The sequence below is a fragment of the Eleutherodactylus coqui genome, chromosome 4, assembly GCF_035609145.1.
Source record: "Eleutherodactylus coqui strain aEleCoq1 chromosome 4, aEleCoq1.hap1, whole genome shotgun sequence".
NCBI lineage: Eukaryota > Metazoa > Chordata > Amphibia > Anura > Eleutherodactylidae > Eleutherodactylus > Eleutherodactylus coqui.
Window position 1 is genome coordinate 245,613,998 of NC_089840.1, and position 26,355 is coordinate 245,640,352.

Sequence of the window (26,355 nt, forward strand, 5' to 3'; positions counted from 1 at the left end):
TTGCACACAAGACAACCACACCCCGATTTAATTGGCTATTCAGCCTAATAAGTTCCAGATGGTTTTCTGCAGAATTGTGCATCTCCTTGCACATTTGCACACCCCCTATTCACTAACTGGACCTTTGGCGTACAAACAAAAGTAGAACATGCTGCATTTTTTGTGTGCCCTGCAGAAATGTTAATGTGAACAAACCCATTGACAATGGGTTCTATTCTCTGCATATGGCATGTGTAAAATACACCCCTGTGAAGCTGCCCTTGGGATACCTTTACACTGAGCAACTATCATTTAGATTAAATGTCAAACTGAAGGTCCACTGGCCAAATCCGACCCAGCAAGCTATTTTATGTGGCTCTCGACAAGGTACTGATGCAGAATGACCGGCTTCTCCACTTTCCCGGAGGATGAGGTCAGGGTTTGGCAGAGCGAGTGGTGCTCGCACGGGGAGCAGATTCCATCTTGGATTCTGAGCTCTGCTGCGCCTCCCCACCACTCAGTTCAACAACTTACAGGTTATGGCACAGCCCTGACAGCGTTGGGGGCAGATCCAATGTCATTACAGGTAGTCTGTTGAAGTCATGTGATACATGGAAGATCTCCTAGGTTTCTAGTTACGGACGCTTGGAATAGTAGACACGCATGAAAAAGGAAATTGGCTAGACATGTAGTCATGAAGGGGAAACCGCCGGAGTAACGTATATTGTATGGCCCCCATTTGGGAGTACACTTTATTGTATGTGAGAAATGTCATTATGCATTTGTAGCCTCTTTGGGGTATTTTTTGTAAGTTTTAAAAAAGGGATTGGTGGAAGGTTTTTGTAGGTGGTTATACAGTTAAATATTATGGACTGTCTAAACCATGCACCAATGCTTGAAAGAGGTTAAGAGGAACTGAAACGGTGCTTTTTTTATTATACGTTGTTGGGATTCAATTAGGTATCCACTGGACATGCTGGCATTGTTGCAGTGATTGAAGCAGGAAGCAGACTAGGAAGGATCATCCTGGTATTTTGATGCCCTGTTGCATTCCTCAGGAATTGCATATAAGCGCTAAGGGGACATCTGGTGATGTTCATGCATAAGATTATTGGAGTCAGTCCCTTTAACCCTTCGTGACGAAGCCCCAGTTGCACCTTAATGACATTAGCAGTCTGGCTGTCTGTATGTTGAAGGATAAGTGGTGTATATATGTCTGCACTCTTGTACCAGTATATTAGTGAGTATATGGCTGCCTTCTGTCTGCACCTTCACGACAAAGTAATTTTTTAGGTTTTTTAGTCACATTCCAGAAGCCATCATTTTTTGATTTTATTAATATTTTATACTTTAACTTTTTATTTTTGTCCCAATAAGGGACTAGATTATCAGCACCTTTTTCCATTCTTCTAATATACTACTATACATCAATATAGCAGTGCATTAGAAAGCCTATGAGGTCAGCCAGATACTGAGCCTCATACGTCACTGTTCCTGGCAGACCCCTTTGCTCTAGTCAAAACGCCGGGTGCCAAAGCAACCCATCGGGACCCCGTGATTGCAGGGATTCGATGGGTGACAGGTGTGACCGCGGTGTGTAAAAGGGTTAAATAGTGGGAACTGAAGGTCTTTTCTGTCCCAGCTATTAGAGCAAGTACCCGACTGTCATTCGACAGCCAAGCACATGTGCCCCTCCAACATGGGAGACCTGCGATGAGACTTTTGACAGTGGTGCATAATAAAGCCCCTTAACCGCCATCAAGATGCATTAAGGGGTTAAATGCAGGCTACAAGTGTTACATCCAAATGTGATAACTTCACTGTACCTTTTAGATGATCCGTGTTGTTGAAGGTTGGAGTAGGGCAGCTCACGGAAGGTGTGATACTGGAATCCACACATACTGAACTACAAAGGTTTTTAAGAATTTTAGGGTTTGGACAAGGAGTCCTTGAGATACATTGCTGAAGCAGTTTAGCAATACATGAAGCTGCATAGTTCTGCACTACCGAATTCTCTTCTTTTTTCACAGCCTCCATTAATGGCTTGATGATTGGATTAAGTTTCTCTGGGAGTTGCATGAGGCTGACTATTGCACATGCAGCAAATGTGTGTACTCTCAGCTGCAGGACTTGCCATTCCTGATTGGTTTCTGATACAGTCATCTGTACTTGCTGTCTTTTTCCATCCAGCTGCTGGTAAACTTTAGCACTGGCCCGTAGCGGTGCTGCTGCTTCATTGAAAACGGTCGTTACCTAGGAACACAAACATTGATTTGTTTGGTTGAACAGAAGTGCATTGTGATAAGCGCAAGCTTTAATCTCCTGCCAGTGGAGACAATCCATTAGTATGGTGCTCCGAGTGTACCAGACACACTGCAAGAGAAGAGGGCCAAAATCAAAACCCTGTAGGAATCAGTGGATGTGTAGCTGTAAAGGCATGCAGCCCATTCTGCTGGTCAGATACATGGCTGGTCCTCCGAAAGAACCTCTGAAGAACCGGAGACTGATTTTAAATGACTATTGCAATCATGATGACTATAGAGCCTTTAACCCTATTTGGCAACCCGAAAACACACTCACCAGTTCATTAGCTTGGTCTATTGTAAATACACTGCAGTTTACTTTGCTGCGAATGTCTACGTCTGCATCTGCAAGGGAGGAAATTAGTTGCTTGCACTCGTTCTGCATCCGGGTGAAGGGTATCGCTATTTCATCATAATACAAGTGTTCAGACAAAACCGCAAGCAGACGTGGTTGGACCGCATGGGCTACAGTTTTGCATTCCTGTTTATAAAAACAAAACAAAAGTTGGATATATATGCTCTTCCTTTACGACATCTAACGTACCTAGACATCTGTCCCATAGTAGTACAATTCTATCAGGGTAAGAAAAATTAAATTTTCTGCCATCTTCTGACAGCCATAACACTTATTTTCCTGCTGACCGTTGTGTGTAGGCTCTTTTTTTTGTGGGACATCCTGTAGTTTCTATTTTTTGAAAATCGTAATACGATTTTTTGATCCCTTCTTAAATTTGGGCGTTTAGATGCTTAAAGGGTTAACCGCCACAATCCATATGAGTGGGTGTCAGCTATCAAGGACAGCTAACACCAGTATTTGTATGGAGCAAAATTGACCCTTGATCCCACTCCAAACCTCCATAATGTAACTGTACATTACAGAGCGTTAGGGGTTAAGCATCGGTATTAGCAATCAAACTGGAATTATGTAAGATCCCAGCTATAAGTATTATTAGAGTGCAGAGGATTTCCAGGTCTGTACAATGCGGTCAGGAAATGGTTCTTGAAAAGTTTTCTGATGTACACATTTTGCAATGCAAGAATCCATGGAAGTTTTATTTGTAAATTACAATGATTTAACAAATAAAACACATTACCTTCTGCAATGAAGCCCACTCGCAGATGACCAGGGCTACACTAATCCTTTGTAATGCCGACTTGGAGTTCAGATGGAAGAGCAGCAATTGAGCTAATGATTCGGCAGGCTTTATTTCCTGAGAGGCAGTATTGACACAGGGATCACATATACAGCAGCATAATGATCCCAGCAATCTGGAAGTGAAGAGATGGAAAAGCAGCTTATTGATATGAGCCACAGCAGGACTAAACCGTGCAATCTTGTGGTCAAGCAATGCAGTATTCCTCACTGACTTAAGAGCTGACTGTATACAATAAAGGGTACAACACATTAAATCGCACATATTGCTTTAACGTGGCAAGTTAGGGACTCTCAATAGGACCAAGGAAATTCAGCTCTTCACATTCTTGTGAAAGTGCACATCCAGTAGGTTTTCTGGCACTTCTCCGTTAAAATACCACAAAGATGCATTCAGCCAAATAAGACAAACCCCAACTAAAACCCGACCTGGAAGGCCTTGTTCACATCTTACTGCAAGTGTCAGAAAATATGTCATATAAACAAAGCCCAAGAGGACTTTGATATAGGCCAACAGTCACCAGAGTAAGCACTCGGAAGAGCGATCATGGCCAACTGCTGACACAAACACTAGACTTGACAGGGCAAGGGAATGTGAATAGCTCACTTGTTTGATCCCTTACTTTTAGCTCACCTAAAAACAAAGTGACTGTCAGCCCGCTTAAACCATGGAAGCCGGTGGCTGGAAGATCTTCCCTATGCACTCTGCCTCCATTCAGAGAATGATTATTGCTCGGATGACTGTGGGAAGCTTAAAGGGGTTGTCCCGCGCCGAAACGGGTTTTTTTTTTTTTCAACCCCCCCCCCGTTCGGCGCGAGACAACCCCGATGCAGGGAGGTAAAGAAAGCTCACCGGAGCGCTTACCTTAATCCCCGCGCTCCGGTGACTTCTCTACTCACCGCTGAAGATGGCCTCTTCCTCCGTGGACCGCAGCTCTTCTGTGCGGTCCACTGCCGATTCCAGCCTCCTGATTGGCTGGAATCGGCACGTGACGGGGCGGAGCTACACGGAGCTACACGGAGCCCCATAGAAGACTGCAGAAGACCCGGACTGCGCAAGCGCGGCTAATTTGGCCATCGGAGGCCAAAAATTAGTCGGCTCCATGGAGACGAGGACGCTAGCAACGGAGCAGGTAAGTATAAAACTTTTTATAACTTCTGTATGGCTCATAATTAATGCACAATGTACATTACAAAGTGCATTATTATGGCCATACAGAAGTGTATAGACCCACTTGCTTTCATGGGACATCTCCTTTAAGCGCCTGACAGCCATCATGTGTAAGAATACCCCACCACCATCTAGACAATTTCCGCACTACAATCTGCATATCAAAATGAAAATAGTTAAGTGCTGTACTGACTTTGAAGCAGCCATACGAGCCCGGGTCACCAAGTAATCCCTGGTGGCAACATCTTCAGTCACGCTGTCGGAGCCAGCAATATATTCCTGTGTAACCTCTTTTATTTGGCTTTGGCCTTGACGGAGCTTTCCAACAGCCCTTTCCTAGAATAAAAGTAAAATTAAATTAAAGTCTAGTAACAATCTTCCATCAAAGCCTTAAAAATTAAAACCGTTCCATGCCCTTATGGTAGAAAGAAAAACAAACAAAAAAACAAAAACCAAAAACAGGACATCCCCAGTCAACAAGTATTCCAAACTGTTAATCCCATCTATAAACTAGGCTGGAGAGAAGCTGAAAAAAAAAAAAAAAATTTGATCTCAGCATAGATAACATGATGGAATCCTTTATAGCCACAGTCACTTACTGAACTTAATGTGAACTATTGTAATACATTTTCACTGTGGCAAGAGATAGTGATGAGCCCACAGCTTCTGCTGACTACTACGGGGGATTTCTGAAGATTAAGACATTAGCATCACAGATGAAGTAACTCAAAACACTGAGAAAGCTTTAAAACCAAATGTGCAAGCAATATTTACGTGTGTAGATAATACACTACCAACACTACTTGAACAAAGGTAGATCAATATTTAATAGCTCACCTTTGATTTGGGCTTCACTTCTATCAGCATGTTTAAATCAATCGGCAGATGAGCAGGCTGCATCATTAAGCAGAGCCAGGCTCCCATCCAAGGACACGCAGCAGCCACGACATATTGCACAGAGGCTTTGTGTATTAGCTCCTGCCACACCTGAGGAACAGAATAGCATAATGCAGTACAAGCAAGCTGAAATGGGGAAGAGGCAAGAGGAAAAAGAAATGCCCACACAGGAGCATATATCAAATAGATCCTACCTTGTGGATAAGGTCAAGAATTTCCTGGTTACTCTCCAAAATGCAGATCTGAAATATATGCCGCAGCATGTCCTGCAAGATAGGGGTCAGCCAACCTGAACAGTTCTGGAACAGAGAAACATTTTTTTGCCTTTTACACCAAGCTTGTCAGATGGGTTTCAAAGCCGTAGTACCCAAAATAAAAAAAAAGATGAAGAAGTGTGAAAAAAGTTTAATAGCAATTGCCAACCTGATCCTGTGTGGATAATAAAGTGCATAATGTTTCCAGGGCTGCCCTTCGAACGGATGATATAGTATGACGCAGGAAAGGCCATACCCGTGGCACCAATATAGTAAGTGATTGTTGAATACTGTGAAAATAATATTTTATACTGTTTGAGACAGATGTAGAAATTGAATAAAGTCATATCAGTGAAATGCTTGCATAAAGCCCATAGAAATCTGTCATGAAAAACTCTTATGCACTTACTTGCACTGCTGAACCTGAGAATACATTAAGAGAGAAGAAAGGAGGGTCATGATACTATTGGTAGAAGCTGTTAGGTCATCTAATTCCAGAAGAGCATCCCATAAAGTGCTAAGAATGAAGGGAACCTAAAACGTAAAATGTTACAGCATTAAATTATGTTGTACATCATCAGCATATACCAAAGCGTGTTAACAGTAATGTTGGTACCAACACATTGCAACAAGTAAGGTCTGCAAGGAGAATCCACATTCAAGGGAAGCACTGTGGGCTTCATTCACCTGATGGAGGTGAAGAATGTCTTTTTAGACATGGTCAATCCCCCTTCCCTCTGGTGGACACTATGTGATGAGGTATTACCGTGGTTGATTAGGAGTAGGTGCTATACTAAGGGTTATTTAACCCCTTCATGGATCCCGATGTGTCATCACCATCTACCTGCAGGAGCTGCATACTGATACCTGTTGAGTACCTGATGTGTTAAATGTGTAATTAGTCTGACTCCACACATGCTAATTTTTTTATTGTTATGTGTTTTGTATATATGTGTGTTACAATGTCTATGTGACTAGGCTTGAGAAAGGCTTCAGGCGAAGCCGAAACGTCGCCAGTCTCTTATTATGGAGGAATAAAAAGCTTTTTACTTTTTACAATACATCACATGCTGCCTGGCTCCACTTTATATATTGATCTACTTTGCTGGGTCTTGATCCGGAGCTTGCTGGGCTACTGCATTATTTACTTCTTACTGAAGTTTAACCCAGGTTGGTGAACCCTGTATTGAGTGCTGCGCTGCTATACGTTTACTATGGTCAATCCAGTAAAACATTAAGCTTATGTTTTATTGATGTAAAGGAAAGAGCAGCAGACTGCACTCCTCATACATACAGGGCTACTGCAAAGAAGGGAGGGGAGAATTCTACCACAGGCTTTACGTTTTTGATATTCTTTTCAAATGGGACCCTATACACAGGTTGGCAGTATACAAGTATACGCCTGTGTAGTTGTATGGAACACTGTGCACTGAGCCTTATACGGACAAAGTTATTTTCCAGTTTCTACCAGAAGTGGGTAACCACAGGAAATTTAAATGCCTCTTACAGCCTACTTGCCAGCCAATCAGGGCACTTAGGCCTGTGCTTCATCCATAAGCTCTAACCTGCAGTAAAATAGCATAAAATGTAGTTGTCCGGGACTTTTAGGATTTTTTTCTATTGATGTGAATGCAATGGAAGCTTCGCCTGCAATACTAACTCAGGCTGCTGCGCGATGGTCAATGGGATCTGCTTCCTGCACAATTTGTAGAAATAGTGGCGCAAAAAAAAATATTTCAATTTGCAGGGATACTAAATCATCTATTGTTGATTTATCCCAAGGATACATCATCAATAGAAGAGGGGGGGGAGGTCCAAAAGTTCAGAACCCCTTTAAATATAGCCTGCCGACAGGATTTCACGGCAGTTCGAAAATTACAGGATTAACTATTCTAGGCAGCATACACGTTTTACAGCCACATACAAGCATATAGGTAGAGGGACACACGAAAAATGTAGCCTTTACCTGCTTGAACTGCAGCTTCACTAGACTGTCCACAACAGGCACTAAAGATGCTGCAGCTACAGCTCGCACATCATCATCAAGGTCTTGAAGACCTTCAATTATTGCTGGAAGTGCTTTAGGTAATAAAGTCTTAATTAAATCCTGCAAAGCAACCACAACGAAATACCAAGTCATTTAAAAAAGTGATGGAGTGAAAGACACAAAGCAGGAAGCCAACTTAAAAGGCAACAAAAAAAATAAAAAAATTTGACAATATACAAAGAATTACAAAACAAAATAGCTGGACAATACCTGACGTATAGCTAGGGCATACTTTATTCCCAGCAGGCCCCCATGTCTAACTTCCCACTGTTCTTGGGTAAGTAAGCGCAGCAGGATTTTGACTGTACTGTGGACTCCACTTTCATTCATGTGCTTCAGAACTACTCCCAGCGTCTGAGCACATGTTTCCCGTACTGGGGCAACCACCTATATGTTAAAAACAGTAATAAGTGCCAACGTAATAGTTAATGTAAACAAAGCACTAATAAAATGGAAGTTTTATTGTAACAGATCAGTTTACAGCACACAGCCAGGGAGCAGAACCAAAGCACTTTACATGAATGCATCATAAAACTTAATTCATGAAACGAAAACTGGTTTTGATGGGGGAGTGGGGTTCCTATAACAGAAAAATACTTCATTTCCCTGAAGGCTGCCATGTCAGAGGCATACACTTCCCGCATGGTCTGTATAGGAAAGTGTGCAGGTGTGCACAGCAACTGCAATGAAAGGGAGTTCATGGTCAGAAGAGTCTCCATAGGCTAATACAGTCTCCAGGGAGAGATGAAGTACAGCCCCTTGCCAGGAGAGAAAGGAGCCAACGGAACCTGCATATAGCTGACCCATCTTAAACTGCCTGCAGCAGTAAGGCCACTCAGACTTTTTTTTTTTTTCTTACAGTGTTTGAACCGCCTGCTGAAGCCACTGTACTGAGCCTCCATCAATTTCAATGGGGCTTCTCAGACGAGTGTTTTAATGAGGTGTTTCTAACACATGCTAAATCGAACACCATGTTCTATTTTTTCGGCGCTGCAGTGCTTTTTAAACGCGCCACATCACCCATTGCAATGATGGGGTGTGTTAAAAACACTGTAAAAACGGCACGTTTTTAAATGTTGCGTTTTACAAGCGCCTGTGTGACAGGCCTAAGACAATTGCAAGCAAACAAAAATGGACTTTTCCAGGGAAGTCCTATTCTCACTATAGGTCATCAATAGTTCAGTGGCTGAGGTCCACAGCTCGTGACACCAGATGATCAGACGCCTGCCGTCAGCGCCGCTATACAAAGCAGGCGCAGCTCTCATTAAAATTAATGTACTGAATGGAAGCTTTGACACTAGAGATGAGCGAACGTCCTCGGTAAGACCGATTTCGCAATCGAGCACCGCGATTTTCGAGTACTTCACTACTCGGGTGAAAAGTACTCGGGGGCGTGGCGTGGTGGAGCGGGGGGTAGCAGCAGGGAACAGGGGGGAGTCCTCTCTCTCTCTACCTCCCCCCCCCCCACTCCCCTCTGCAACCCCCCGCTCACGCACAGCGCCCCCGAGTACTTTTCACCCAAGTAGTGAAGTACTCGAAAATCGCGGTGCTCGATTGCGAAATCGGCCTTACCGAGTACGTTCGCTCACCTCTATTTGACACAGATAAGAAGGGGGTTTAAGAACCAAGTGGAAACTGACTTATTGGCAAACAAGCTTACTTCATCGGAAACAAAGTCCCCAAACCGATCCAAAGCAAAGACGCACAGAAGACGAATAGCCAAATCTTCAAGCCATTCTTGATGCTGCTGTTCCATCTAAAATAATCACAATATGGAGGGTGAGGGGGAACAAAATAAAAGGACTGAGTTTTCATTTACATAAAAAATAAGAATTTATATATCGTTATACAGCTGCATATGGTCATCCACTGACTCACTGAAAGGAGCAGGGGAAAAAAAACAAAAAACATTGAGAACAAAAAGTTCTCTCTCTTTTTGGCAGCATTTAATAATATTGAAAAGATCATACAATGCTGTTCAATAAATAAGGAGAAGGGGGTGAAGAACACACCTCACAGATGCCGCCAAATGTATTCCAAGATGTCAGCGGAGATGATTGTTATACAAAAAGTATGTCAATGTACATTTTGGCATACATGTTGGGAAGTGAAATTTACTTGAATGAAGTTGTGCAGCTTTGCCCAGCGGGTGACTGGGAGCAGGGATTCAATAAGTCAATTTTCCCCATAAGCAAAAGGTTATGGAATAGTCTACTGAAAACCTGACATTTTCTAGTATGTTTGTATGGTCTTTTCAATTCTCCATCTAATGAAATCAATATAGAACTGGAGGAGATGTAGATTTTCAAAGGGTTACATACACAGCAAAAGTTCTCTGCCATGCCTGTACTCAAGTCCACAAGAAATAAGAAAGCTGCCTTCTTCACCCTCACCGATGTATTAGATGCACGCCCCGCCAGGACTGGATTCAAATCCAAATGTCATTCCAGGAAAAAGCAGCAATGCAGGACAGCAAACTGGTGCAAGAGCTGGTATTAAAACATCCAAAGATGTGTCTCTATTGGATCACATATCATTAAAAGATAGCGACGTTTCGGCTACCCGCTGCAGCCTTTGTCAAGCTCAAGGGTAGCCAAAACGTCACTATCCTTTTAATGATATGCGAGCCAATAAAGACACATCTTTGGATGTTTTAATACCAGCTCTTGCACCAGTTTGCTGTCCTGCATTGCTGCTTATGCCTGTACTCAACTGTGACCATTTCCAAAGACTTGACAAAGATATGTCAAACGTTTTTGGAAATGACGGTTACATGAACCCTTCTAGTGCATATAACCTACAAAGATACATATCCGTGTCTTTGGAGTTAGACGTGTTTGTTTTGCAACAATTCATTAATTTCTACTCCTCCTGTATAACCGTCAAATGCTAGATTTCTTCCAAAAATGATGAAACTCCATAAACATAGCATTTTACCTCTTCAAGTGTACTATCAGCAATTTTGCCACCACATCTACCATGGGCTTTGAGTATTTCCCTGAGACCAGTACCTGCACCATGACGGACCTTAAGAGAAATGATAAATGCACAAGTGTAAAAAGAAGCAAAAATCATTCTTAAATGCAAAAATGTAAAGAACTGCTTTCTAGCATGTCCTCACCTCCCAGGATGGATTAAACAGCTCATTACAAAGTTCATCACAAAAGCTCTCCAGAGGCCACTCGTTTGTCTAAAGAAAACAAATATATATAGTAAAGATCTCTGCCATCACAGTAATTTACACACGTGTGGAGCTGCATTCATATGCTATGGACACAGCTCAAAATGTATTCCAATATAAGGGGAATAAGGGTTGCTACCAGAAACACACCATCTAGCCAGAACATGAATATCAGAAAAGGGGTGTTTACACCATCTTATAGCACACCAGTGAAGACATAACTGAAATTACCCAGTTACGCTTTATGAAACAAATAGACCAAAGCACTTAAAATGGTGTCATAAGACACTAACAAAGGAGGTCAGAAAGGGGCAGGTAAAACGAACTGGAATAAAAAAAAATAAAGTATTTCCTGTATATATGGTCTATTTTAAGCTTGATTAGATCTGCAGGAACTTAAGCTGCCTAGACCACCACAAAAATAATTTGGCAACACTGATCCAGGAGAGCCAATTATGAAAGCAATGCAAATTAACTCTTCAAGGAGGAACAAAGAAGTTTATAGGCAGCTGCAAGAAATGGTCTACTTTGAACTGCAAGATTCAAGGACAACAAGACAGACTGCATTCGGAAAATTACTGGCAGTAATCTTTAGGCTACACATGGAATGGAAACCCCATAAGGCACAGAGACGGACAGTTTTAAAAGGGGTTATCCACGAAAAAACATACTCACATCCACAGGATTGGGACTAAGTATCTGAGCAGTAGACTTCGAACAATCATGAAAATGGGGGTTCCAAAGGTGCTCAAATGAGAAAAGTGGTGGTCGTGTGTGCACTACTGCTTCAAGTGTACAAGTGCTAGGGCTTGTGTGCACAGGTTACTACCGCTCCATTCAATTGAGCATTTTCAGGATCCCTACTCTGGTGAACAATAAAGAAAATATCTTGGAATATTCTAAATATTCTGCTCACCAGAGCAATCACAATAAGCTGATATTTCCTCATAAAGACAATCAGCTACCCTGCGTTCCAGGTAGAGAATAGTTCCTGTACCTAAAACGTAACCCCAAATATCCAGATGGGATCTTGTGAACCCAGCCCATCCTTGTACTACACAGATGGCCATTCATTTGAATGGTCAGTATGCAACACTACACTTCCTACAGCAGTATCTGCTTACACTGCTGATATATGCTGTTTGATGGGGATTTCACAGCCAAGACCTGTGGCGATCAGCTAATCCCCAGGACTGCTCAAAGTTAAACAAATAAGTTTCCTCGAGTTGACAAGCCCTTTAAACTGTCTGGGGATGTCTATAGACCAGTGCCAGATTGAATGGGGAATCACTGCGGCATTTCAGAAGCAAGCATATTTTGAAGAACCACTTTAAACAGAGCTCAAGTCATTGGGGTGATGCCATGCTGCCCTCTCCCCACCCACATGTAGCGTGATAGCCCTTTCCCTATATTCAAACAGGATACCACTCTAGGAGGGCAAAGGCCAATGTGACACCACCATGACTTGGAGCTCTGTTCACATAGGATCTTCAAAGTGAGTTAGTTCAAAAACACTGCAGAGTTTCAGTATAAGACATGCATGACAGCATTTACATACTAGTGCCAGGTTCGTGTAAGGTCTCATGTCCACAGGTGGGATTCCGTGGGCAGGAGCCCGCAGCGGAATCCCACCCTGCTCGAAGCTGAGGACATTGTTTTAACTGTTCCATGTTTATGCAGGTCTTCTGCGTCCCGGCCAGATCATCTTTCTTCTGCACGGCAGGTAGATCTGTTCCGGCATGCCGATGCGTAATGCGCCTTTTCCACGGAACGTCTGCAGGGTCAGCTGCTGGTGTGCCGCGGATCGGACATCTTCCATTGACTTCAATGGAAGCAGTCATGGCAGGATCCACAGAAAAAAAATGGAGCATGTAGCGATTTGTTTTCTGGACCAAAAGGTCAGCAAAACAAATCCGCATGCTTAATTTATTCTGCGGGCGCGCCCATGATTCCCTATGGGTGGCTTGATTTGCAGATCTCCTGCAAATCAAACCCGCCCGTGGACATGAGGCCTATCTCAAGGTTCAGGCAGCATGAACCTAGTGACAGGTTCCCTTTACAATGGGAACCACCAATTGTTTCATAACCCCATCTTACATAACCAATTAACAAGATGAAGTAAAGCATACCTCGTCAAACAAAGAAGAGTTGTCAGGGACATTATCAATTAACACTTTGGATTCTGTAGCTGGCTGAGGGATAATGACATTTGTCACCTTCCTTCTCTTTTCCTCTGGCTCACCATCTGTACTGTCACTGCTAAAACAGCAAAAAGAACAAACATTCAAGTAATTGAAAAAGGTAAAGTGCAGCCTTATTCACCCCAAGAACCCAAAGCTCCATTTAAACAAAGGTTATTGGTGAAAGGGATCTAGTCAGTCATTCTGGAAGTTACTTTTTTTTAGTTTTTTTTTCTTCATTAACCCCTTCGAGTCTACAATCTGCCCATTTAAGTCAGCAATTTGATGGCCGATAAGTTGAGCCCCTTAAACACCAGGGTGTTTTAGTCCTAAGGGATCCCACACTTGGGTAGTGATTTTACCTATTTGCTGGTTTTCCTGTCCTACTTTCTTTCCCCTTTGGCTACTAAAATTTAACTTTTGCAGCTTTTTTTCCTCATGCCACATGGGGCTTTTAATTTATTTTTCTTCAGTTTTTTTTTAGTTTTGTTAGGTAAAAAGCTTCAAAAGGGAAAAAATGTTTTTGAATTTGCAGTTTATTTTTAAAATTTGTATATTTATGATAAAATAAGAGTACAGGAATGGGTTACTCATTTTGATATATAAAATTTGTATAGTCTCAGAATACATATGGCGACCATTTAAGTTGGAGGTGGGTCATATACACATATATTAACACAAATGACTACCATGATGTCGTAAGACCTCTAGGTATCATTCACATTGTCTTTTAATTTCACACTTTTCCACTGTAGCTGGGGCATCCATTGGAGCCACAGTTACAGGGAAAAACATCCTCCAGTAGTGACAGTCACTAAGAGCTGAGCAGAGTCTGCAGGGACCTTGCAGCTCTGTCTTGGCAGGGCCCCCTGTGGTCACATGATTGCCAGGTTAAATAGCTGAAGTAACATTTCTCCTCTCTCTATACTACATAGCACTCATTGACCAACAGCCAAGGACTCAACCTGCTGCATTGTAAGAGCTTTAATCTTGTGCCGTACTTTTACTATTGGCCAGGTTAAAACACTGGATCAAGTGCCGTATATTTCGTGTGCCTGGTCCTTAAGGGGGTTAAAATAAATGTAAGTGTCCAGTTCCCAAGCAATTACTTTTCGCTTTTTAAGCAAAGAAACCACAAACATCCCAAAGCCCCTCACCTTCCTGTAAAAGTCACTCATTCACCATTCATTCTGGAGTAGAGATGCCCTGTAGGAATGCCCCAACTTGATGCAGAATGGAGGCTTCCTGAACCACAAAAATGAATCCCTTTTCTTACTTTTGCACTTGATGCCTTCCTACTATCTGCTTTTATTCTTAACCAAAAGAAAACTTGCACCAAACTGCTTTACCCCCCTGTACAAACGCCAGGTAAGGGAAAATGATCTTAAGGTTGCAAGCCTCTCACACATGCATTAACACTGCGCTAAACACTCTCAAACGCTATCATTGATTTCAATGGGGCTTCTCAGACATGCGCTAAAACGCAGCGCTTTTAACACTGCGTTTTACAAGTGTTTCAGCATTTTAAAACACAATGTGTCGCCCATTGAAATGAATGGGGAGCGTTTCCAGTGCTGCTGAAAGCATGGTAGAATGTGCTGACAAGAGTTTTTACACACAGGGTGACCAGCAGACTTTTTCTCAGCACATATACACTGACGCATGTGCGTGTCTCAGCAAGTCAGTCCGGAGAACACAGCCTTCAGCAGATTGTCGCAGGTGGGCACCGACATACGGCTGAAGGAGATAAACTTCTCCGGGTGCTGACGCAAATCTGAGTAGAGGCTTGAAGATGTAAAACCAGAGGATGAACCCAGAACCTCCGCTTCTTCCTTCTGGGCTCTTCCTCCGACATCGGATAGGGCTGAACTTTGGGATCAGCCACAACCCAGCCCAGAAGCACGTCATCCCAAGAAAAAAAAAAACAAAAAAAACACGACATCCTCTCAAGACCACAGCTAGCACTGAACTAAGCTCACTTATGGCCCCCGTGTGCTCATCTAACTGGGCTGGCCCAGTTCTGGCATTATCAGCTTGGTTGGATGCGTTTATAACTGTGCTGAAAATGCAGTCAAACACGTCAACGCGGCTGAAAACGCAGTCAACGCAGCAGATATTACAAGCGCATGTGTGACAGTGGCCTTAGGCTAATTTTGCATGGGCGTGTGCGATAGCAGGCCGGGAAACTCGACATTGCACTTGCCAACATGCGATGTCCCCGTGGATGCCAGGCATCTAGTGTTAAATACGAGTCAAATCACTTCAGGGAAGTAACTAAAAGCCGTGGTGGAGGATTGCAGATACTTTACTATTGTTTTCAATGGGAAATCTCGCATCACTCGTGTGCACCTAGCAAGTTGTGCAATGCTTTGCTGGCCCCACTGGGTTATATGATGCGTTCCAACAGAGAAAACATGCCACGATATTTTCCTGCGCCACATGAGCAATTCTCTAACATAGATCTTTGGTTTAAACAGTAATGTATGCATCAGCCCACAGGTAATGTCCATATATCTCATCTTTACACTCAAGAGAATATGTGGTATATTAAAGTGATTGTTCCCAGTAAGAGAAACCAAGTAATCCTGTAGATATGAAATCTTGTAATGGCTAACAAAAATAGATGTTATAGCGAACTTTCCAACCTACTTTGGGTTCTTCCTCAGGCACAAAACAAAGATTACTTGGTTTCTCCTACTGAGAGCAATCTCATTTTGCTTTACTGGCTAACACGGGACAGAATCTTTTTTTGCTTTACCGTGTGGTATATTATTTACACCAGATGAATTGGATAACAAGGGGAAAGAACGGAGGCCCATTCTCCCTAAAACTGCAGAAGAAAATAGAAAAGATAGTTCTTTTGATACTGTAAGAAAGGCCTAAATGTCCCCCCAAAAATCTCTATATCTATATGTATAACACACAGATACAGAGAAATAGATTTTTTGAAGAATTTAGGCCTTTCTTACGGTAGCAAAATAACGATCTTTTCAATTTGTCTATTTTCACAAAATTCTAATATAAATATATATTAATATTATGCACAATTTCAGAATGTCTTAACCCAAAATGCTTTAATGCCCATTGGAGTAAAGAGACCATGTCCAGCACCTCTTTTCATTGGTGTCGGTCACATCCCGGGATTTCTGTTTAGCAATCAGCTTTGCCATTCGCTTTGCTTTGTTTCTCTGTCTGTTACTCATTCCTGGGAGGAATTCTGTGTCTATAAACTCCGCTGCTTGAAGGGCCTGTAAAATAACACAATTAAATATAAATGTAGAATATATGATGATAAAGCAAATTAAACATTACACACAAAGCTCTTCCAATAGAAAAAAAAAAAATCTACAGAAGTTGTCCTCTTATATCAAAGTTTTACCTACAGGTTTGTTTACAGGTGTGTTGCTTGGCAGGTAGTCTAAATCCTCATCATTAAATAGCTCCTCGGTATTCATGCCTATGGCAGCTCCCATGTCGAGACCCAGTTTTCTCTGTAACAATTTCCTTTGCCGAGCTATTCTTTCCTTAGGGTCCACATCTCCTAGAAGGTAAGAGGTTGCACTATTTATACCGTTAGAACAGGGATGAACAAAATTCCTGCCAACTTCCAGAAAGTCGTTTAGCCGGTGGGGTTTTTATTTAAATTTGTTTATTTTTTTGAGTGGTAAAGCATATGAAAAACAAAAAAATTTATAATATCAAAGCTAACAGAAGACCTGAAGTCAGCAGCAAACAGGTTTATTGGATCCCTTGTCCAAAGACTTAACCATCCCTTCATTACGACAATAGAGTATTACACCCTGCTGGCCATTATAGGAGTTCTATATGTACTTCGCACCATTTTTGCTCCTCTGCAGCCTCCATCTCCCTAGTTATCTTTCCCTTATCTGGTAGGTGTAGACTAGCTGCTACGTCACCTCTTATGCCCCAGACAACTGCACGAGCGCCGATGTCACCGCTAAGGTAGTTAGCGCCCATGCAGAGGGTTTAGACAAGCAGAATTCACTGCTGGATCGCATTCTATGTGATGCGCTGCGCAGAAAGCATTTACACTGAGCGAGAATCCCGTGACCCAGCGATGTTTTTTGTGCTGACTGAAAGTCAGGGATAAGAAGTGAACGAATATTAAACTTTTTTATTTTGCATTTTTTACAGGACAATCATCGCTCAAAATTCGTTCCCTGTACAATAAGTTAGAACGAAGCAAGACCCCGCAGTGGATAGCACTGAGCTACATAAAGTGATCTGCACTTTTGTTAGTTATCACATAAGTACACGTCCCTTGACACATTATAGAAGAATTTGGGAGTACAAATTTAGAACACCACGTTTGACACTTTCAATAGAAGGCTAAATTCTTCAAGGCGATTCATGAGTGAATGGGAAGTATGCAAAATCTATAGCACACAACACTCTGGCCTGGTAACCCCCTAACACTAATTCAGAGACGAGACCATAATATAAAAAAAAACAAAAAAAAACAAACAACTTTTACATTTTTATCAGTGACTATTTAAGTATTTCTCTACTCATCCTGTTGCGGTAATCTTTTAAGTGCCAATTAATCACCTCCATCTCTGTGCCTTGTCATTCGTACCCATCTACCTATCTATGCATGCCTCTTCGGATCAATTTCATTAAGCATGAGGAAGAACCCTGAGTAGGTTGGAAAGCTCACTATATCATCATGTATTTTTGTTAGCCATTAAAAGATATATCTACAAGATTACTTGGTTTCTCTAGCTGGGAACAATCACATTTTGACAAGTTGGTGACCATTTAAATATTTTGCTTGGGAGACAGATTTACATTAACCAGATGCAATACTTTTCTCCTTACTGAACTGTATGGTGCCTATAAGAATTTATTTATCTAGAGGTAACACCCTGCCAGAGTTCACATATGTATCAGACATGAAATATCCTGGGGATATGCCATAAATGCTTGAGGTGGGAATATCTCTTTAAAGGTAGCCAGCTAAGCACCACATTTCATCTTCCAGCTACAGGCTTGCAAGAACAAAATGTTATAGCCAAGCATGAAACCTACAGGAGAATATAAAGAGTGCAGCATGTGCTCCATGCTATATCAGCAGTCTTATGCAGTAAGGCAACAAGACAGGCGGCTTTCTGAAGAAAGCAGATGACACATAAAGAGCAGTGATGGGGATCAGTGTCAACACATTAGTAAATACTCTGAGCCGCTGTGTCATAAGGCTACAGCCACCGCAGAGAGATAAAGGGAACAGACAGCTGCTTGCTGCATCTCCCAGAAGGATTGCGATATTACATGTTTATATAAATTTCATCATCTCAAACACCTCAGAAGACCATTAATCATCTTACTGCATGAAAGTCTGTCAAATCCTGCGATAGTGTGGAAATCATGTTTGTAGGCTCCTGTCACACATGCTGTAGTAGGTGGTAGCCTCCATGCAACACGATAGAACTCATGGTTATCCCGTCACATATATACATATGAAGCAAGAACACTGGTGTATCTTTTTTTTTTTATTACAAGTGATAAATATCTACCTGATTTATCATCCTGGACTTCAAACTCAACACCAGCAGAGCCAAGGAGCGAGGCACCGTGTTTTAATAACTTGGATATATCAAACCTTTCAAAGCTCAGCCTGTCTGATGCAGAAGACTCATCATTCGAACACTCGGATCCGGCTTCTAAAAACGAAATGAAATACATATTAGTTATAAACTTCTGTTTAAAAGCACATACATGCACCTTTGGTCTCACAGCTATTGCCTTTGGCAGCAAAAGAGTTAGGAACGGCTTTTTCATAAGGCGATCCTCCTCTAACATAATGCAAGTCTATGACAACTAAAGAGCATCCAAGAGACTTGTGGGACATTATCTGGCAACTAGGTACAGTAAGGGTGGGGGTGGGGTGATAAAACAATTAGCTTTCCAATTTCCTCATGGGAAACTATTAAATGGGAATACCTCTGTATGAGAAAGCCGGAAGTAGCCAACTAGTCTTCAGACTACCTCACCTCCATGGTGCATTGGTAGTGTTACACTATACCTGCTCTGATTGTCCAGTGCTACTTAGGTGATCAGCACCGGCCAGTCAGAGAGCCATGTACAATAAGCATTAGCTAGGCAGAAGGTTGCAGCAATCATCTTGACTGTTGAAAACCAGGACCAGCTGATGGGACAGGTGGCAGAGAACAATAAATACTCCCAACCTCGGAAGAACAGAATTTTGCCCAGAAACCAGAGGGTCCCTTTAATAACCCTTACCTTTTTTAATTCTAGCTGTTGGATTCCACTCTGGAACATTTTTTACAACGGCTTCAATAGCTTGCCCGGCTGCTATACGTGTATCCCAGTTAGGACTACGCAGGTAGATCAGAACCTGAAACGAAGCAAAGTGGGTATTAGTTGTAAATGCACGCATCGGTCCTCGATCTATCATATTGGACAAGAAATAACAGTCTAACCTTATTTAACAGGTTGCCGAGTTCATGGGGATGCAGTTTGACCACTTCTCCGAGCTGCTGTGCTGCCGCTTTTCTTGTTACCGGGGTCGTCCCAGTGTCCAGTAAGATAAAGAGACGGTCTAGTCTAAAAATGGACAAAAGTTGTTTTCTTGTTACTCGCATTGAGAAAATATAAAATCAGCACAGACTAACACAAGTCACTTTAGTAGAGGGGGCCATCGGTATGGAAGGCCTGCGGACTCATGTGCTCTTCTCCAGCCCTTCATCCGCATCTCGGAATACTGAAACAGATTCCACTAGGTAAGGAAGACTGTTTCCTCGGTGATGGGGCCCTTACTTTCCTCTAGTGGGATAAGTTGGCATGTTTGTCAGACAGACTACATCCCTGTTCACAAACCAGATTGAGATTCAGTGCAAGAATAGGCTGCCTGCTTCCTCAGCCTCCCTAAACTACAGGGCTACTACAAGTGACCTTCCCGATATGAAACACTCACCTCGTGTTAAACAACATTAAGATACATAAACCTGATATCAATGGAAACAGAAACCCCATTTGGTTGCACATCAAACATGTTTTCCACCTCAGGTGATCAGTGTGGCCCCCTTTGTTACTCCACATACATCGAACCTGTAGTCAAGTTCCTGCCATCCGCGTTGTGGCGTATGACGCTGACTGATGCGAAGACTCGCAGATCATGCATAGTGCGTGGTAAGAGGGGATGTAGACTTAACACTCCCCCACTGTAAGGTCCAGGGAACACAGAAACCAAGAAGACGACATTCACCATTGTCACGACCAAGCCATCTGTTTGGCAGTTGCCTATTGAGCTCACTTCGGATCCTTCAGCAGAGGCCTGAAGATTTTGCTAAAATGGACTGGTATTGGGAACGGTTCATAATTCCTCCTCACCTTGACTGACCAAAGCCCCAGTTCCAGCAGCAGAAGCCCCACACAATGCTGCACCAAACATACCTTTAGCAATTATGGCCAAAAAGTTCCCCCTCGGTCTCATCAGACATAACACGTTCTCCTACAGACTTTATGTAGGTTTTGGCAAAACATAGCCGGGCTTGGAGGTTTTTCTTTGTTAGAAAAAAGGCTTCTATCTTGCCACCCTACCCTCCAGCCAAGACATATGAAGAATGCGGGAGACAGTTGTCACATGCTCTACACCAGGGGTCTCCAACTCCAGTCCTCCGGGACCACCAACAGGTCATGTTGTCAGAATATCCTATGGTAAGAACACCTGTGGCAATGTCTGAGGCACCGACAATAATTACATCACCTGTGCAACACTGAGGAAATCCTGAAAACATGACCTGTTGGCGGTCCCTGAGGACTGGAGTTGGGGGAACACTGCTCTACACAACCAGAAATTCCTGCAGCTCCTTTACTGTGGCTGTAGGCCTTTTGGCCCCCCAGACCAATTTTCTTCCAGTCTTTTAATCAATTTTTGAGTGACGTCCAGTTTTTGGTAATGTCACTGTTGGGCCAAATGTAATCCACTTCTTGATGACCATCTTCACCGTGCTCCATAATATATGTAATGCCTTGGACATTTTTTGTTCCCCTTCTCCTGACTGGCGCCGTCCAACAATCAGATCCCTTTGAGGTCTTGTAAACTCTTTATGGACCAACTAAGAAATTCTTTTAGAAGAGCTGAACTTTACATGGGGAAAATCTGAATCCCTTTAAAACCACAGCGGAGCGCTCACTATTTATCTCGAGTTTAATATGATTGGCTGTGGAAATAATTCTGAAAGGATTTTTTTTTTAACACGACAACTTGGCATGTGAAGAGGGGTGTTTGGCGTTTTTATATCCACTGTATCCGAGTGTCATAGGAGGAGAGGTCAGAGTTTTTCATATCGGGAAGGTTTGTACTTTACTGGGTGTAGTCAGACGGATCTCAATACTGCTGTTCTATATTGAAACAATAGCATATTTGGCATAGAAAGGCATGGATGGGCTACACGATGGTACGACGCACAGACCCCTTGGGGCCCCAGAACCTGGACTACAACTTCTTGTTGTGGCCCTTGTAAGAGTGTAAAGCTCAATTGCAAAGTTAAATAGTATGTGAAAATAAGAAATCCGCTTTCCACGTCTCTAGGTCCCATGCGACAACCATTATGACCGAAGTAAGGAAAGCACTGGAAATGGCCTCCTTCTGCTACAATACAGGCATGAAGCCATTTGTCTACTGCTGAGGCCACCATTGCAGGACTGCGTTAAGGTCCTTTTACACGCCTGGCAGCTCGTGCCAGTGCCCTTATACAGGAGCGAGTATCGCAGGCATTGCTCACAGCGCTGGATCCGTCTGACTACCCCCTGTATAAAGGGACAGAACCATTTCAGAATTTACTGTATTTATTCATTTTAAGAAATACAGACAAGTGTTCAAATAGGAACCCCTCTCCACAAAAAAAAAAAAAAGTCCTGCATCGGCGGGTAAGACACACGTTTGCAAGCACCATATCAGGCCAAGTTTCTCAGCCCGTGCGAATGTAGCTCAACATTTCATTTAGTCTGCCATTCAACAGCCCTACAAATCTGACAGAGCTCAATGTCTTACAACAGGTTCCTCCTAAATTTGGGTGCTGCCACTCCTCAGCACATCGGACGCAAGATCACAGGGGGGTGGACATAAAATCCAAAAGATCTCACTAAAGCCAATAGCTTAGGAGTACTAAAGGGGAGGTGTACTAACTTCCACGAGGACCTTCCTGAGCCCTAGAGGGATGAACTGCAAGGCTGGGCTCACATGGGATGGATTTGGCGCAGAAATTCTGTGAGGCAAATCCACCCGCGACTCCTAATCCCAGGATTAGCCAGCCATGTGTACGAGATTTTGCAAAAATCCCGTCCACACAGGGCTGCCAATCTGTAGCGGCAAAGCCGGGCGGAACCAGCGATGCAGAGCGGAATTGACAGCCGCAACATGTCAATTTTTTTTTTCCGTTGCGGCCTCACTCCTCTTCATGGGGAGACAAAGCCACATCGGAATGCCATCAGCCGAACCGCTACAAAACCCGCGGGTTTTGAAGCTACGGCTTTTCAGTGCAGCCAAGCCGACAAAATCGCGGCTGTGTGAATAGGAATATCCCCTTTAATGGGGTTGTCCCACGAAAGCAAGTGGGGTTCAGCACTTCTGTATGGCCATATTAATGCACTTTGTAATATACATCGTGCATTAAATATTGGCCATACAGAAGTTATTCACTTACCCCCTCCGGTGTTGGCGTCCCCGTCTCCATGCGCAAAAGACCTGTGCGGTGCGAGCACGCCGGAGCGAGCCCCATTCAACAGAACAGAAGAGCAGACTGCGCAAGCACGTCTAATCGAGGGAGAAGGCGGCTTCGGTCGGCGCCATGGAGACGGGGACGCCAACACCGGGGGGGGTGGGGGAGGGGATATATCACCTAGAAGTGCTGTTTGGGCTCCGCCGCAGCTTCTTCCCAGTCCCTGGCACTGATGATCTCTTCTGGCCGGGGATTGAAAAATACCCACCTCCTGGAAGCACTGACTGTGATTGGCTGACTCTTAGCCAATCACAGCCAGCACTGGAATGGCTGCGATTGGTCCATCGAGATGGAGAAACAGTGCTGGGGACCAAGAGGAAGCTGCAGCAGTGTTGGATGTATACTTTGTTCCTGCAGCTAGGGTTTAGTTTAGGCTTTGACAGTAGGATTTCCTACTGTCAAAGTTGCATCGTACGAAAATCGCGTTTTTCCGCGATGCAACAGACAGGAAGGCTCCACAGGGAAACATGGGCTACAAAACCTCGCTAGTTACGGGCATAGCGCCAGGCTTACAAGGTTTGTGTGTCGGGTTGTTGCACACTACAAAATATCATACATGTGAATTAACCCATAGGAAACCATGGGCTTCACATACATGCGGTTGGTAGCATTGTTGCAACGCTACAAAATCGCGCGACTTGGTTGCGTGTGTGAAGGAAGCCTTATACAGTGTGCCACAACCTACTATACACATCCAGGGCCCCCCCTTCGCAGTATAAGGCCAGATTCACATAGCAATGTGAGCGTTGCACTTAAGAAACCTGAGCGCAATTTGCGATAGACCGCACACGGACATAACGAAGACCAGATTAGATGTGCTGCGTTACACTTTTTCCTGGGCGAGGTCATTGGTCTGCAGCAGAGACTCCTACCAAAACCTCTGTTGCCAATATGAAGGAGGCCATAAGTTACGTCCATGTTTGTATTGGAGGCTCCACTTAGGGTTTATGATGCATATCCGGTCCAAGATCGTGCAGCCACTTCACCCTGGAAAGTTCGCTGCAATTTCCTGTATTTTAGCGTTTGGCTGCAAGAACAGAGCCGAACACTGGAAGAGACAATGGAGCCAGGGTGCAAGTGTGAAGGAGCCAGGTGGAAATGCCGCAGTGCACTTCTCAGGCCGGGCTCACACAACCGTATGCGTAAAACCCTGTGAGAGTCATGCAGCGTTTTACCGACGGAGTCGGCCTATCGCTGTGATATTGTACTGCGCATGACCGTCTCTCACGCACGCTGTCACGCGCAGTCTTCCATTTTTCTTTTCTGGGTTTACATTTTTTGCGCTGTCGCTTCGCAATAGTGAGTATATACGTTGCCCATATGCAACGTAAATGGGTAGGGGCAGAGTGGATTACACACCCATAGAGAACAATGTGATCTCTAGTGTGTAAAACAAAGCAAAATGGAGCAAAACAGCCAGCGCATTATCACGCATGCCGTGTAATCTTACACTCATGTGAGCCTGGTCACAGCACGGAATAGCGAGCTGTATGGTAAAATGCAGTATTTACTAGACTATGGCCTTATGCCCACGGCACGCGGGGATTCAACCTGTGCCCACAACCCTGCATATCTGTCTGTCTTCTTCTGTACTGCTGATGTGTGCGTATGTGCCAGCCGTCACATGTGTAGTACAGAATTTTAATTTTTTTTTCTAAATCTCCCGCTCTTCTCGTGGAATCCGAGGCCCGTCTGCCATTGGGTCGGATGCTTCCATTGACTTAGTCAGGCTTAATGAAACCAATTTGGATAGGATCTATCCATCTATACACACGTATAAATGCAGAGAAGACACCCCTCTTAAAGTAACTGCTGTGTGCAATTGGAACAAGTCTTGTTGCCATTTGAAAAATTATCGGTTGCATTGAGAGGCATTAGGTTCGCCATCTAGAACCCTATGTAAAGTCATGATAGTTCCTGATCTGGAGGCAATCAGGCTTTTTTCTTCAGCTCCTGTAAGATAGCGCTTGGGTTTCTGTCAGTCAGAACTATTAGCCATCACCTGCCTGATGCAGACGCATATACATCTACCGTACTTCAGCATTTTCACCAATTGCATCAGACCACCACGAAAGGCTTCACATTTTATGCTTTGGAAGGAGTCCCATAAGGCTGGGTTCACATGGGGCGTATTCCCGTCGGAAATCTCGCGGTTTGGCCGCAGCAAAAACCGCGAGACTTCCGCCGGGAGAACCGCCGCGGTTTAAGCCGCGGCGGCTTTGAAGCGGCCCGGCCGCTTGCTTTTCCGTTGCGACCGGCGCTCCCATAGAGGAGAGCGTGGCCGCGACGTAAATAAACAAAGAAGAAAAGGTAAACAGACATGCTGCTTCTTTTGAAACCGCGGCTGCGGCGGCCGCAGCTACGATTTCAGCCGGATTTACCGCAGCGGATTAGCCGTCTCGTGTGGACGAGATATTTGAGAAATCTCGTCCACATGGCTGGCTAATAACGGGATTAGCGGCTGCGGGCGGATCTGCAGCAGCAAAACCGCCCTGTGTGAACCCAGCCTAAGGGGTGCAGGCCACAGGGGGGCTTTAGTAAATACAGAAGCAAGATGGATTGCAGAGACCCACATGGAGCAAACCAAAGGTGCGCTATCCGCCGGCGTTACTGGACAATAACCCTTCACACGTGTTTGGTACATCCGGCTTTAGAGCGATTCGGATTGGTGTATTGAATAGCCCATGTGACGGGGTGCTCCTCCTTATATACCCTGCATGTCATTGATAGACCTGGTTCAGTCAGAAACATGTTTTGTATACAAGTCCGTACCACCGGATCATCAGTTGTTAGCCAGTTTTGGAATAAAGTTTATCATTTTATCGGACTATTAGTGCCAGATATTTTGCAGCCATCGATGGTCTCACAACACACAACGTTTGGAGAGGTTGCATCCAAATACGGAGAAGCAGCAATCCATATGGGGAAAAAAACAAGACGCAAACCACACAAACATATTAGCATTCATTTATACTTAGTTTTTTTCTCCTCATGCACTCCATTTTCATAAGTTCTGAAATAGTGTTGCTAGCATATATGGAGGTTTAAAAAAAAAAAAAATTGCAGCTGAACTGTGCAGAAATCACTCTACTTCACCCTCTGGGAGCTGACACTATAGCCCTTCTGAGTTCCTCTATAGATGGGGTTTTCTCTACCATGTACTGCAGAGGCTCCTCCTCCTGACAAGCAGGGCAGAGTACTATGACTTGCACTCTAAGCATGTCAGTCCATTTAACCCCTTAAGAGATGTGGCAATTTCCCCCCCACCCCCCTTCCTTTTATTTCTCCTCCAATGATACCGTAGTATTTACTGTGCACTATATTGTAGACCATCTAAGTAATATGAAATGGAAAGGGGTGTCCCAAAAAAACCAAAAAACAAACAAAAACACCCCCCCCCAAAAAAAACGCATTTCTGGCAATCTA

At 43.6% G+C, this 26,355-nt stretch overlaps 1 protein-coding gene across 2 annotated transcripts in view; it reads right to left on the reverse strand.

The window, feature by feature from the left end:
- BTAF1 (B-TFIID TATA-box binding protein associated factor 1) overlaps positions 1-26,355 on the reverse strand; it is a 61,127-nt gene that overhangs the window by 19,643 nt on the left and 15,129 nt on the right. The window contains exons 2-20 of one of the 2 annotated variants that reach the window (XM_066601004.1): positions 19,627-19,750; positions 19,427-19,541; positions 18,700-18,846; positions 16,549-16,703; positions 16,277-16,413; positions 13,115-13,244; positions 10,926-10,994; positions 10,742-10,831; positions 9,465-9,560; positions 8,015-8,191; positions 7,724-7,864; positions 6,167-6,291; positions 5,927-6,047; positions 5,698-5,802; positions 5,444-5,593; positions 4,800-4,942; positions 3,377-3,551; positions 2,560-2,763; positions 1,806-2,232 (exon numbers count right to left, since the gene is read on the reverse strand). In XM_066601004.1, the coding sequence (XP_066457101.1) occupies positions 1,806-2,232; positions 2,560-2,763; positions 3,377-3,551; positions 4,800-4,942; positions 5,444-5,593; positions 5,698-5,802; positions 5,927-6,047; positions 6,167-6,291; positions 7,724-7,864; positions 8,015-8,191; positions 9,465-9,560; positions 10,742-10,831; positions 10,926-10,994; positions 13,115-13,244; positions 16,277-16,413; positions 16,549-16,703; positions 18,700-18,846; positions 19,427-19,541; positions 19,627-19,750 (2,831 nt within the window). Of the gene's footprint in view, positions 1-1,805; positions 2,233-2,559; positions 2,764-3,376; positions 3,552-4,799; positions 4,943-5,443; positions 5,594-5,697; positions 5,803-5,926; positions 6,048-6,166; positions 6,292-7,723; positions 7,865-8,014; positions 8,192-9,464; positions 9,561-10,741; positions 10,832-10,925; positions 10,995-13,114; positions 13,245-16,276; positions 16,414-16,548; positions 16,707-18,699; positions 18,847-19,426; positions 19,542-19,626; positions 19,751-26,355 lie in introns of both variants that reach the window. The other variant, XM_066601003.1, reaches the window with a different exon arrangement.